The 12,114-nt window shown below is 36.0% G+C and overlaps 1 protein-coding gene across 15 annotated transcripts in view; it reads left to right on the top strand.

Annotated features, from left to right (window-relative positions):
• SYNE1 (spectrin repeat containing nuclear envelope protein 1) overlaps positions 1-12,114 on the top strand; it is a 290,444-nt gene that overhangs the window by 59,671 nt on the left and 218,659 nt on the right. For all 15 annotated transcript variants that reach the window (XM_088052487.1, XM_088052496.1, XM_088052500.1 and 12 more), the window contains exons 5-9: positions 579-662; positions 3,448-3,540; positions 5,151-5,329; positions 7,286-7,482; positions 7,627-7,736. In XM_088052487.1, the coding sequence (XP_087908613.1) occupies positions 579-662; positions 3,448-3,540; positions 5,151-5,329; positions 7,286-7,482; positions 7,627-7,736 (663 nt within the window). The remainder of the gene's footprint in view (positions 1-578; positions 663-3,447; positions 3,541-5,150; positions 5,330-7,285; positions 7,483-7,626; positions 7,737-12,114) is intronic.

A 12,114-nucleotide genomic window follows, 5' to 3' on the forward strand; every position in this document is an offset into this window, starting at 1 on the left:
CATATGTTCTTGATTGAATTAACAAAAATCTGTCTTTTTTTAGCCTACATGTCTTAAGTTCAATGAAATTCATTGTTCAGTGGGAATTTAGCTGAGGTTTTAATTGCCAATAATGTACTAGAGAAATGGGATGAAAATTCTTAGGTAAAATGTCTTCACTCAAGACTGATTTTTAAAAATAACAACCATTTTGACTTTGCAGGCAAAAATATTTCACCAAGAGAATGACGTCTTCTCTCAAATGCATATATATATGTGTGTGTGTGTGTGTACAAAAACAGTAGCAGTTATTTTACATTAGAAAAACAGTTCTCTGATTTAATGATGTTTATGGACTGAAGCCAACAGTTTGCATCCTGAGATTAGGACGTATGTAACTTTTCTATAATGGAATTATCACACTTGTGTCCCGTGTATCTGTCAGCCCTCCCTGAGATGTATATGCAAAGACAGAATTCAACAATTTCACTGTTCCAAGGAGAATTTTTACACAGGCACTGACAATAGTCTGGAAGTTCAGTTTTTGAAGCAAACTGGCATAACTCTAATTGAAGTTTAATCTGTTCTTTCTCTTTAAGCCTTGTGAGCAGGGACGTCATCTGAAGAGAATTCACTGGGTTGCCAACATTGGCACAGCTCTTAAGTTTCTAGAAGGTAGACGGGTAGGTATGGTAGCACTTAGCCCTGGTTTTACTTTTTTCTTTCTTTGTCTCCATAAGAATATGATTTATATCCACCCATCTGTTTTTATTCTCCAAAATCTGAGCTATGTATGCAGTCTTCAGTTTCTACACAATGCCTAACAGCTGCTGTAAAGTAAAAATTTTAAGGTCCAACACTAATATGTGGTAATGCATAGGTCAAAATTGTCTTTTTTTTATATTTTTTAAAAAAATTAATAATGAACCACCTTGGAGGATTTTTTTTTTTTTAATGTTCTTACTGGCTCCTAATGATCTCTACTTCTCCACTGCTGTTCTCAGCAAAGAATGAACTTTAGTTCAGGAGAGACACTAATTTCTGACTTAAAAAAACAGATTTCTGATCTTCACTAGCTTTTACATGCAAAATCTGTGCAAAAAAATCTACTTGCAGAAATTACAGATATGAAAACTTAGGGCAATATGACCCCTTTTTAGCTTGCCAGGACTTCACACTAATTCCTGGATTTATTCTAGTACAGTCAGTGCTGTGGCTGTTTTAGAGAAGTAAAAAATGTTTTTTAAATTTAACAAAAGAAGGAAATTTAAAAACTCATTTTGATTTAGCTATGATAAATAATATATATAAAAGCAATGTGTTTCTAGCCTTTTTCCTGACTTTGCTCTCTACTGATGACTCAGATCTGGATTTTTTTTCATTTGATTATAGATATTTTGTCCCCTAATTTCTGCATTTTACTTCAATTTTTGTCAATGGAGGTGTTACAGCTGATCAATTTTACATCTCCAGAATTCTATTCCCTGGGAGTTACTGGATTTTGGCAGCCTTTCCCTCTTTTTTGACTCTCTGACATCTAGACCTAATTACAGTTATGTTATAGGGGAAAAAGTCTTAGCTGATGCCCGTAAAAATAAAACTAAAAGAGAACTTTTTAAAATTGAAAATGTATAACCAAAGGCAAATATATTTCTGAACCACAGGATCTCCTTCCTCTATTTGTGGGCTCTGCCATAAATAAACCTTATTACACATTTAATCAGCTTCCTGTTTTCATTGTCCAAAGAGACTTCTGCTAATACTCCTGTTACACTACAAACTGCAGTTCACAATTAACAGATACTATTCTGGACAAAATTTGTTTTCTCGTGGTTCTGAAAAGTTTATTTTTAGTTCTAGATCCATCTTAATGGTGTAAAAGATAAAGGCAACTCAATAAATAGATTAGATAGGCTGTGCTTGTGTGATCAGTAGCCTAATCAGAAACTTTGGCTGAGTCCCTGTAAATCTTTTGATTTGTAAAAGATACTAAAATAACCTAATTTTCTAGAAAAATAAAAGCTTTTCTTGGAATTGGTCCAGCTAAGAGAATGAGGTATATTTTTTTAAGATAGGGACTAGAAAATCTTCCTTATTGACTGGTGGAGGAACTAGTAATGTCAATTTTCCTAGAGTTCTGTCGATTTATTGGTGGAGAGGATTGAAAATGTAAACTATGGGGACTTCTGCTCTGCCTCTTCCACAGCAGCCTGTGCAGATTTAATTTGGAAAGAAACCTTACAGGTCTGAAAAACATTTTGTTTGCACTTGACATTATCTAGTGGATTTGCAGCTGCTGATTCAGAGAAATGCAGGCTTTTCTCTGTTTTGGAGAGACAAGTGAGGTCACTTGAAGTCATTCTCCATCTTTTCTTTTAGACTCCAAGGTTCACCAAGGTTTTTCCACAACCTTTGTCCTTGAACAAGCTTGTAGTAGATGGGCACTTTGGCAGTCATTCATATTTTTATCATGATTGGTGTCTGACCCTCAGTTTGCTGAGGAAATAAGTGCTAACATAGTTGCTAACTTTCCAATACTACTTGTTTTATTTCACTTCCTTGAGCATTATCTACATGTTAGTTTCTTTACCATATATTCCCGCCATTTATTTCCTTTTATGTTATGAACTTATTTTAGGGTGATATTTTATTCAGACTGTAGATTACCAATTGAGAGTTAATAGCCATGAAATCTGTTCCTATTTCTGTTGAAAAACTTAATTTGACCTTGGACAACTAATTTTTCCCATTCTATTTTTAAAAGAGCTATTGTTATTCTTGTCTTGCAAAGGGGCCTTAATCAGTGGTTGTGATAGCCTTTACAATAAAATGCTCTTTGCAGGAGAACCCTAGCATTCTTTTTTCCCTTTTCTTTCTTTTATGCTTTTCCCAGCCCTTTCCTTTTTATAGTTTTATTTTTAAGCTCATTTTTCTCTTTTCATTACACATGGGTTAAAACTATATCAAGGAACCCCTGCATAGTTTAAAATCTGACGCAGAGTATTTAATTTGCTCTCCTGATAAAATTTTATTGTAAAATATGCCAAAAATGTGATTTCTTTGCATTAAAAAATAGATTAATGCATTTACCTAATACTTAAGCATTTAAAATATATTTTTTTGTCATATTTTTCCTTTTGCTTTTCACGCTAGTCCGTATACAGAGGATCTCCGGTTTGTACAGTGTTTCTATCTAATTTTTATTTTCCTTCCTGCTTGAAATATTTTTTTTTACAAATAATAGCATGGATTGGTCTTAAAAGTTTTCCATTACTTGAAAAACCTTTTTAAATGTGAAATTATACTTTTCTAAATGTGAAACTGCACTATACAATATTTTGTTAGTTTTTTTTTAACTGAGAATCTTGTTTGATTGCAGAAATGCATTTGAAATACAGAACCTACTTGAAATGCATTTCATAATGGCTATTCTTTGTGTGATCATAACACATTTTCTTTTCTATATAGATTAAGCTTGTCAACATCAACTCAACTGATATTGCTGATGGCAGGCCTTCTATTGTGCTCGGCTTGGTGTGGACCATAATTTTATATTTTCAGGTACTATACTTTTTATACTTCAGTGTTGTTTATTTAAACAATGGTTCAGATCATCTTTATATGAACTGGTGTGGTTCCAGTCTTTCACTGTAGCTAAGTCACTTCGTAGTTTGCTGAGGGTCTGATCCTGAATAAAGCAACAATTGATGGTGGGGGTGCTTCACATTGAGTAAAATTAGATTCTTGTCTGTAGAATAGATTGGTCTTTGTGAAGAGCAGAGTTTCTTCATCAGCAAAACATATTCTTCTGCTTTTTCTAAAGAGTAAAACATAGCAAAAGAGGAAAGTAATAGAATTGTGGATTCTTGTTGCAAGTATCTTTAGCAACCTCACTGGTCATTGTGCTGAAAGTCCAATTCTGGTGCACTAGATGTCAGTCCGTAATTATTCTCAAACCATACATGTAAACATGGTGATTTTCACTGGCAGATGCATGTATTTGCAAGGATGAAATTTAGCTATGACTGAAAAAGGATTGATTTTGTAGAGGAGAAATAACTTGCATTTTGTTGAAGTTGGGTGGGAGGTAAAACTGGCTTCTAAATCCTATCCATATGGGTTAACAAAGTGAGTCACTGTTCAACACTTAAAATAACAACTAATTCTATTGCTCCTCTTTATGGAGTTCTTTGGCTCCCTAGTGATGTCTCAGGGATGCTGTTCTCCTCACCAATGGCCACTATGGTAGTAGTTCAGAGTTCATCAGAATAAAAGTTAGTCAGAATGATACTAACATTTTAATTTATAGCTCGTTGAAATGAACAGAGAAGATTATGTTTCTCAGGCATACTGAAACTCTAGTTCTCTGCATAATTTTTGTCAGTTTTGACCTTTCCTTTATTTTTCACAGGCAGATATATAGCTTTAACATGATTGAAAGCAGGACTCCATAAGAGCTGTGGTTCTCATTCTGGCAGGCTCATTCTGTGATGTGACAGCTTTGGATTTTAAGAGGACAGGATTAAAAAGTCCTGCAACATCCTCTGGATATATCTTTTTTATGTTAAAGAACCAAATTGTTAGTCAAATTAATGTTCTTGACAGAATCAAGTTAATCATGTTCATTTGATGAAAGACATAATCACCATCCTTCACCCTCAGCAAACACTTTTAATGTGCTTTGCCTGCAATACATTCTTTATTTCTTCACAAGGTACCTCTAATTAAAAACACAATTGAATTTATGCCAGAACAGTACAACAGGAAGTAAAAAGCTATCCAGATTAAGTCATTGAGGTCACTGCCATTCTTTAATTGAATGAAACTCTGAAATGAGTGGATTATTTTATAATCTGAACTCAGACAGTAAGACAGAGACAGTAAGATGCTGTCTCTATTTTGGTGATAATAGATAACATGACACACTTGCATATTGTTCTAGCTGGAGGGTGTAAAGTCAATAAAAGATGCCTAGTGCTGCTGAATTTAGGACCATCACCCGGGCACATACATTAGCATTTCTAAAGCTCATGTAATGTATGTTTAAATAAAACACAGATAATTATAGCTTCTGCCCAACTTTATTTCGACAGTTGTATTGGGAAATTATTAAAGAAACTGGTGTGAATCAAGAAGATTATCTACAAAGAGTTCATTTTTTTTCCCTGCAGATTGAAGAGCTTACAAGCAACCTCCCACAGCTGCAGCCCTTGTCTAGCAGTGCTTCTTCTGTGGAAAGTGTTGTCAGTTCAGAAACTGCAAGTCCCCCAAGCAAACGGAAGGTGGTAACCAAGGTCCAAGGAAGTGCCAGGAAGGCTTTGTTAAAATGGTTACAGTACACCGCAGCAAAGTGAGTAAACTACAGATGAACTGATTTTATATTTTAAGTGAAAGGTTTTTTGCTCAGATTCTAAAGTCTCAGAGTCAGGGAACATCTTTTTGCTCTGTGTTTATATAGCAACTTGCTCTGTGTATAATTATAGAGCCCCTCACCATATTCTTCTTGATAACTGAGGCTGCTAAATGTTACCACCATACAACACATCAAGTAATAAGTAATGATTTACACTAATTTTGCATGCAATCATATTTTATAGTTTCTGACTAATGAATGGGATTATCTCTGACAGAATGAGGAGCTGAAAGGGGAATTAAGATGACTGAATGACAATGCATTAGTCCCGCTGCCAAAACACTCGATGTGACGCTGCCAGTACCACGCTGGCTAAGCATTCCTCAGTGAAAGCTTGTAGGAACACTAAATTCTGTCACTTGCTGTCAAAAGGCAAGTGATGAAAAGTTATGTATATCTTTCTGCAGGTTTTTGATGCAATGGAAATACTATTACACAAATTGCCCTAAGTCTTCATTCTTCATAATCCAAGTTATTTTTGAGTTATTTCTTGCTATGTCTAGTTAACTAAATATTTTTTTCCTCTATTCTGTAAGACTATCCCATGCTGTTTCAACTTCAAAAAGACATTAACCCCCTCATAAATTATATCAAAGATACTGTAGTAGATTGATAGTTTCCACAATAAGAAAATCAGAGGAGTAAAGCAACATGTATTTATTTGCTCAAATTAAAGAATCACTGCTATTTGAATACATCAGTTTTACAAAATATAGAGGGGAAATAGTCAGTTGTTGAATGGTGCCTCAGAGAAAAGAAATGCAATAGCAAAGACTCAGACTTATGCAGAGGTAGAATACAGCAATTAATAGTGAAGTCTAATTTGAATTTCTTCCTTTGCACTGTTGTTGGTAAGACACTGACAGTGGAAAATGACCAACTTCTATTTCCAGACATGCAAACAAACAAAATGAAAATAGATTCATAAATTAAACTGTCAGTTTTATTGGGAAGAGTTGATAAAATATGTTGAAAGAAGCCTAGTGGTACACTTAACCTAGGCCTGCTTCACACTGTAGTTTGCAAGGGCTGCTTCCTTAAAGTCAGTGGAAGTGTTTCACTGATCACAGCGAGATTTGAGTAAAGCTTTACTCACTTACTGTTGCTTGAACCTCCCAATGGCAAGACTACCTTAGTGTCCTGAAAGGATGCTTGCTTGCTCGAAGTTAAAAACAGTTGTGCTGTCTGTGGATCATCATACCTTCCATAATTACTGGTAAAAGATGCAGTGATTCAGAAGTGTGATTCAGTTCTGATTACTTTCTTATTGTATATTGCTCTTTCTGGATCATTTGTGTTTACTTTTTACTGGACATATTAAGTGTTCTGGGTATATGAAATTATAGCATCATTCATGCTTTTGGTAAGAACATAGAGAAATTTGTGTGTTATAGTTTCCCCTAAACAGCAGTGATGTCACTGTTCATGCTATCATTTTAAAAAATGACAGGTTAGTGCAGGTTTTTTTAAATTTTATTTGTATGATACTGATGTACCTAATTGAACTGTAGCAGTTTTAATGGAGTGAGATTTATAGGGAGGAAGATAACAGTGAAGGGAAGTGTGTACATCCAGAGACTCTGTATGTATCATACAACAACTTCAAGAACTTTGGGCGCTCCATTGCTCATTGCTTCGTGGTTTATTGGCACTAGCAAGCCCACTGGAGACAAATGCATCATGTATACAATAAAAAACACTTGGATCTTCATAGGGGGAAATTAATTTATGCAGTGGATAGATGGAGCTGTGGCTGACTTGACCGGGCATTACAGAAACAAGTGGTTTAGGTTTAGTGATGGGTAACCACTGGGTGGAGCATTCATGTCGCTTCCCCCTGTTTCATGTCATCCTGATGTTATTAATAACTTCTTTCCCTTTCATATCCTTTAGGCAAGTTGGAATTGAAATCAAAGACTTTGGACAAAGTTGGAGGAGTGGTGTTGCATTTCATTCTCTTATTCATGCTATCCGCCCAGATTTAGTGGACATGGAGAAAGTGAGAGGAAGGTCAAATAGAGAAAACCTGGAAGAAGCCTTCACAATTGCAGAAGCAGAGCTAGGAATCCCAAGGCTCCTTGACCCAGAAGGTACCTAATGCATACTTGAAAAAAGTTTGAACTACTTGGCATGTCTTAAGCCAGATGTGCTAATTCGTAGTGTTTAGACATTTAGCTAAAATTTTAATTTCATTCAGCTAAAAATTTAATTTTCCATGTTTTGTACTTGTCTAGATGTGGATGTTGAAAAGCCAGATGAGAAGTCTGTCATGACCTATGTAGCCCAGTTTTTGAAGTACTATCCCGATCCTCATCATACAGTGGCTGATGTGCCAGAGAACGAGGTAAGTTTCTCTTGTAAAACTATAAGAAACAGTTTATAATGAAGGAAGGGCTTTATAAATACATTGTATACCTTTCTTTAAGTTTATGATATTTCATTTTGATGAACAGTTCAAGTGACAAGCAAGCACACTAAGAAAACTGGGAAAGATTAGCTGAGAAAAAGGAATAAGTGTTGCAGATGTTTAGAAGGTGGAGAAAATAATATGGTGATCCTGAAGATTTATTCCTCTTTTCAGGAGTAGCAGGAGCAAAAAATAACACTAACAGTTATTGTATATAGTAGCAAACCAAAGGATCCTAACATTCCTTAACAGGCTTCTAACCATAAGAGCAATGATATTGTAATAACTTGTTACCTGAGGCAATGTGTCATTTATATTTCTATCACACTGGGTTGCTGGATAAGAAAAAGAATGGTCCAAAATATTGCTTAGGTACAGACTTTGGGCTTTTATGCTTGAGAGGCATTTACAATTTTGACAGATGTTCCTTTCTATTTCACACTGATGTTTAACTCTTTGCTGTAAGGAATTGTTTTCAGTCGTATTTTTTCACTGGAATTTGTTTTGTGTATGCTCTAGTGCATTGGCTTTGCACTGGAATGGCTCTGCTCAGCCAAGTTATCATGACTCACTTCCTAGTGCTGATTTGCTTTCTTCATGGCAAACATGGGAAGCACTGCTGAGACAATCTGCTCGGCCCCAGCAAGAGAGAAAGAAGAAGCATTTTTTATCTGTGTTTCTCTGCATTCCCTACAGAGGTAGAAATGAGCTCTGAAAGGAGTGAATCTCCTTCCTTATGCCTGTGTGAGGCTAAGATAGCTGTGGATTTGCTGTTTGATTCCAGTGCCTGAGCACTGGAACTTACCATTTTCCTTCCTGCAATGTTAATCTGAGTATGTACTTGTGGCAGTGTCTCAGCATCCCACTGAGCAATGGGGCTGCTCAGGAGGATGGAGTGAGCACTGACAGCTCGTGCTGTGGCCTGTTCTATGCCATCCTCGTACCACGGCACACAGGGCAGCTTCTGCTGCCAGCAGCCTCGGCCAGGCCATGTGCTGAGCTGGGATTGGGTTTTGAGGAACAGCCTCACCACCTTCCCCCGAGCTTGATGCAGAGATGATGCAGGAGAATGCATTACTCAGCCATTCCATGCTCTGCCTGTACCCACCAAGATGCTAGCACACGAGTTATGAAAGGGCACATAGTGAGCTGCATCCAGAATTCCACGTGAATTCCTAGGAAGCAGAACAACACAAGTCAATTTCACATGCTAATGTGCTGATCTCAGAATCACTTCCTCTTCTTAGATATCACTAAGATATTCCACTAGCAATCCACATAAATTTTGGTAGAACTGCTGACCCCTTGCATGTCACAGTGCAGAAACCAGCAACTTTCAGACTTTGAGAAGAAAGTAAGAGTTTGATATTGCATTAAATTTCTAATGTTTCCTGGAAAAACTGTATTCCTTTTTACTGTCCTGGAGTATCTATGTCCATCTTTACATTATTTGATTAGTTTAGTTACTTAGGACAGGATTCACCTTTAAAATCTAAAAGCTTACAACACTCCATCTGTAGTCAGCAAGAGATAGACACTTTCCCAGGTGGCACCTTTCTTAAGACAGTGTCCTAAACAATCTTCTGGAAGCCTGTGTTGCAGAGCATTTTAACAGAGTCAGATTAATTCATCACATAGATAATGATAGATAAAACATAGTTGGCAGTTGAATAAAAAGCTTTTTGTTTTCTTGACCAGTCTAACCCCCTAGTTTTAGCCTCTCTGTCTTCCTGCTGAAGTATAGTCTAAAAAAATATTTATCACACAATTCAGGTACCTGTGAGAGATTACCGTGCAAGACTCTTGTCTCCTGAACTCTTGGAGTAATCTTAATTTCTTGTTTAAGGATATATTTTACCTGAAATGTGTTAAGTGCCTGCTATAGAATAAGTTGATACTTGATACAGCTGGTTTTATCTATCTTGTCTAAAGAACTGAAAAGGGACTATCCCAGTTGCAGATGCCTACATTTAGTTAGAAGAATCCTACTTCAGACTAGACTGTGTCTGGGTGAATTTTGGCAGGGAGGGGGAGGGTAAGAGGAGATTTCTAACCCTCTTCCTCCGCCCTCCACTCAGCTCAGCTGTCACTGTGTTTCCACAAGATGTGTTGCCTACACAAATTCCTGTTCATCTTCCCTCCTGATTCAATGTTCACTTTATGAAGAATTTTAATTGGACGAAGTGGAGTAATGATTGAATCTTATCCCTTATTTGTGGTCAGAGGGAACAGCTATTTGCATGTGCATTTCCAGAATTAAAAGGGGTCCAATCTCTCATGCATGGACCAGCTATGAACAGTGTGTGAACTCATGTAGTCAACACATCTCAAAGAAACACAGTTACTCTAAGGTAAGTAATTTTCCAGATAAAATAAATCATGTGGTGACTAGCCATCTAGAAATAAGATATAATGTGAAAACTACTTCACTAGATATGATATAGACACATGAGCTTGATAATAGTTCTAAGTACATCTTGTGTTCCTACATGTGTGGCTCTTACTGTTCTCTCTGGACTTTCTGCCTGCTTTGCTTTATTTTATTTTGCTTTTTTTTTTTTTTTTTTTTTTCCTTGCTTCTCGTTTTCCCATTTGTTTCATATTGCTAGGAACTTCAAGAAATCCCAACTTTTGTCATTTCTTTTATGAAATTTAAGGTAAGGGTGTATGCTCAGAATAGTTGCTTGAATTGGACCTTTCATGGTTGTTATCTTTTTTAATCTTGCACTTATTTGACTTTAGATTTGGGAGGGGGTGTTTAATGTACATTAGTTTACTAACCTTAAGTTTATCATTCCAGAAAAGCAGTAGATGAACATGATGAATCTAGGGCTGCTCTCTTACATGAGCTGACCCTAAGAGCCTAACACTTAATTTTGCAAATTACTTAACAGAAATATTATAGAAAAGCAAGTCAACATTCCTGTAATAAACCTCAGACTATGCTTTTGGTTTTCTTAAGTGTAGATATAAACATTAAATAAATAGATTGTAGTTCAGTGTTTCTACACATCTAATCTCATTTTAGATGTCTGGTTTTGTATGTCAGTGTTAATAGAGTAGATAGTAGAGTGTATGATTGTGTAAGTGATGTGTGTAGCTTACGGGTTGGAAGGAGAGTGTATTCATCTGTAATTGCGTGATGTGCTGCTCCTTTTTATCTAAATTATGATGTTTTAAAAAATATATATTTTTAACCATCCTAGACTTTTAGATACTTCTAATTTTCTAGTATTAACTGAGAGAAGTTCAGAAATCTAACACAGAGTATATGAAATGAGCATTCAGAGGTGAAACTGGAAGACTGCAGAAGTGAATATATTGTGAAATAAATTGCAGGTGTCACTACAGTCAGTCAATAGTGTTTATAGTTTGACCTGAGCCAATTAATTGCCTAAATTCCACATTTTTTGGGCTTTTTAGATAGGGATATTTTTGCTAAATAAATATATAAAATAGATTATTTTAAAGTGTCTAGGATCAAGGGTTCATCTTTATCTCACATTATGTATATCTAACTAGTAATGTATTGAAGCAAAGATTTATACTGATAGCAGAATTACTCCTATATTCTCAATCCATTCAAACAAGTTTGGGCACTTTTAATGGGACTTTATCCATCCTTAGCCTTACACAGCCCCAGTACATTGCTTCTTAAGCCAGAGGAGATTTGAAATGGTAGAAGCTCTGCCGATTTCCTTATCATGGTATAAATTTAGCTGTACTTAAAACTCACCCCCTCAAAGTATTTCTGATGAAAAATCTTTCTCTTCTTGTGCTCTGATGAGCAAGTAATTCAGTAGATAATCCTGTCATCTCTGACGTTTTTATGCCAGCAGAGTTCCCCATTGTAAGAGGAATTTCCTGAGCAGCAGCTGCAAAAATAGCTTTCTGAGCTTTTCCAGGGATTTAGTCTACTTCTGCAGCTAGTCATTAATAGTTCATCCCTGAAGGTGGTGCCTGGCTCAGCATTCACCCTGTGTCTGTGATAGCACTGTCAGGGAGTGAGCTTCAGTAACATATGTAGATACAGTAATACTTAGATATATATATATATATATATATATATGTAGATAAGCCAGAGTTTTCAAAATGAACAGCCTAATCAGTTGAATTTATGCATAAACATTTTTGGAGGGGCTTCATTTTCTCAGTACACATGCAATACAATGGTTCAATATGCCTGAAAAACAGACAAACTTTTTCAAATTTAAAAGGTAATATTTGAAAATTCTATTGTGTCTGTGCCTGAGAATTTGAACAGTTCACCTTTTTATAATTACGTGTTAGAGAACTAACAAAATGCTTCTTTTCC

This window comes from Pseudopodoces humilis, chromosome 3 (genome assembly GCF_049639895.1).
Source record: "Pseudopodoces humilis isolate 2021_Gansu_Grassland_sample_001 chromosome 3, ASM4963989v1, whole genome shotgun sequence".
Taxonomy (NCBI): Eukaryota; Metazoa; Chordata; class Aves; order Passeriformes; family Paridae; genus Pseudopodoces; species Pseudopodoces humilis.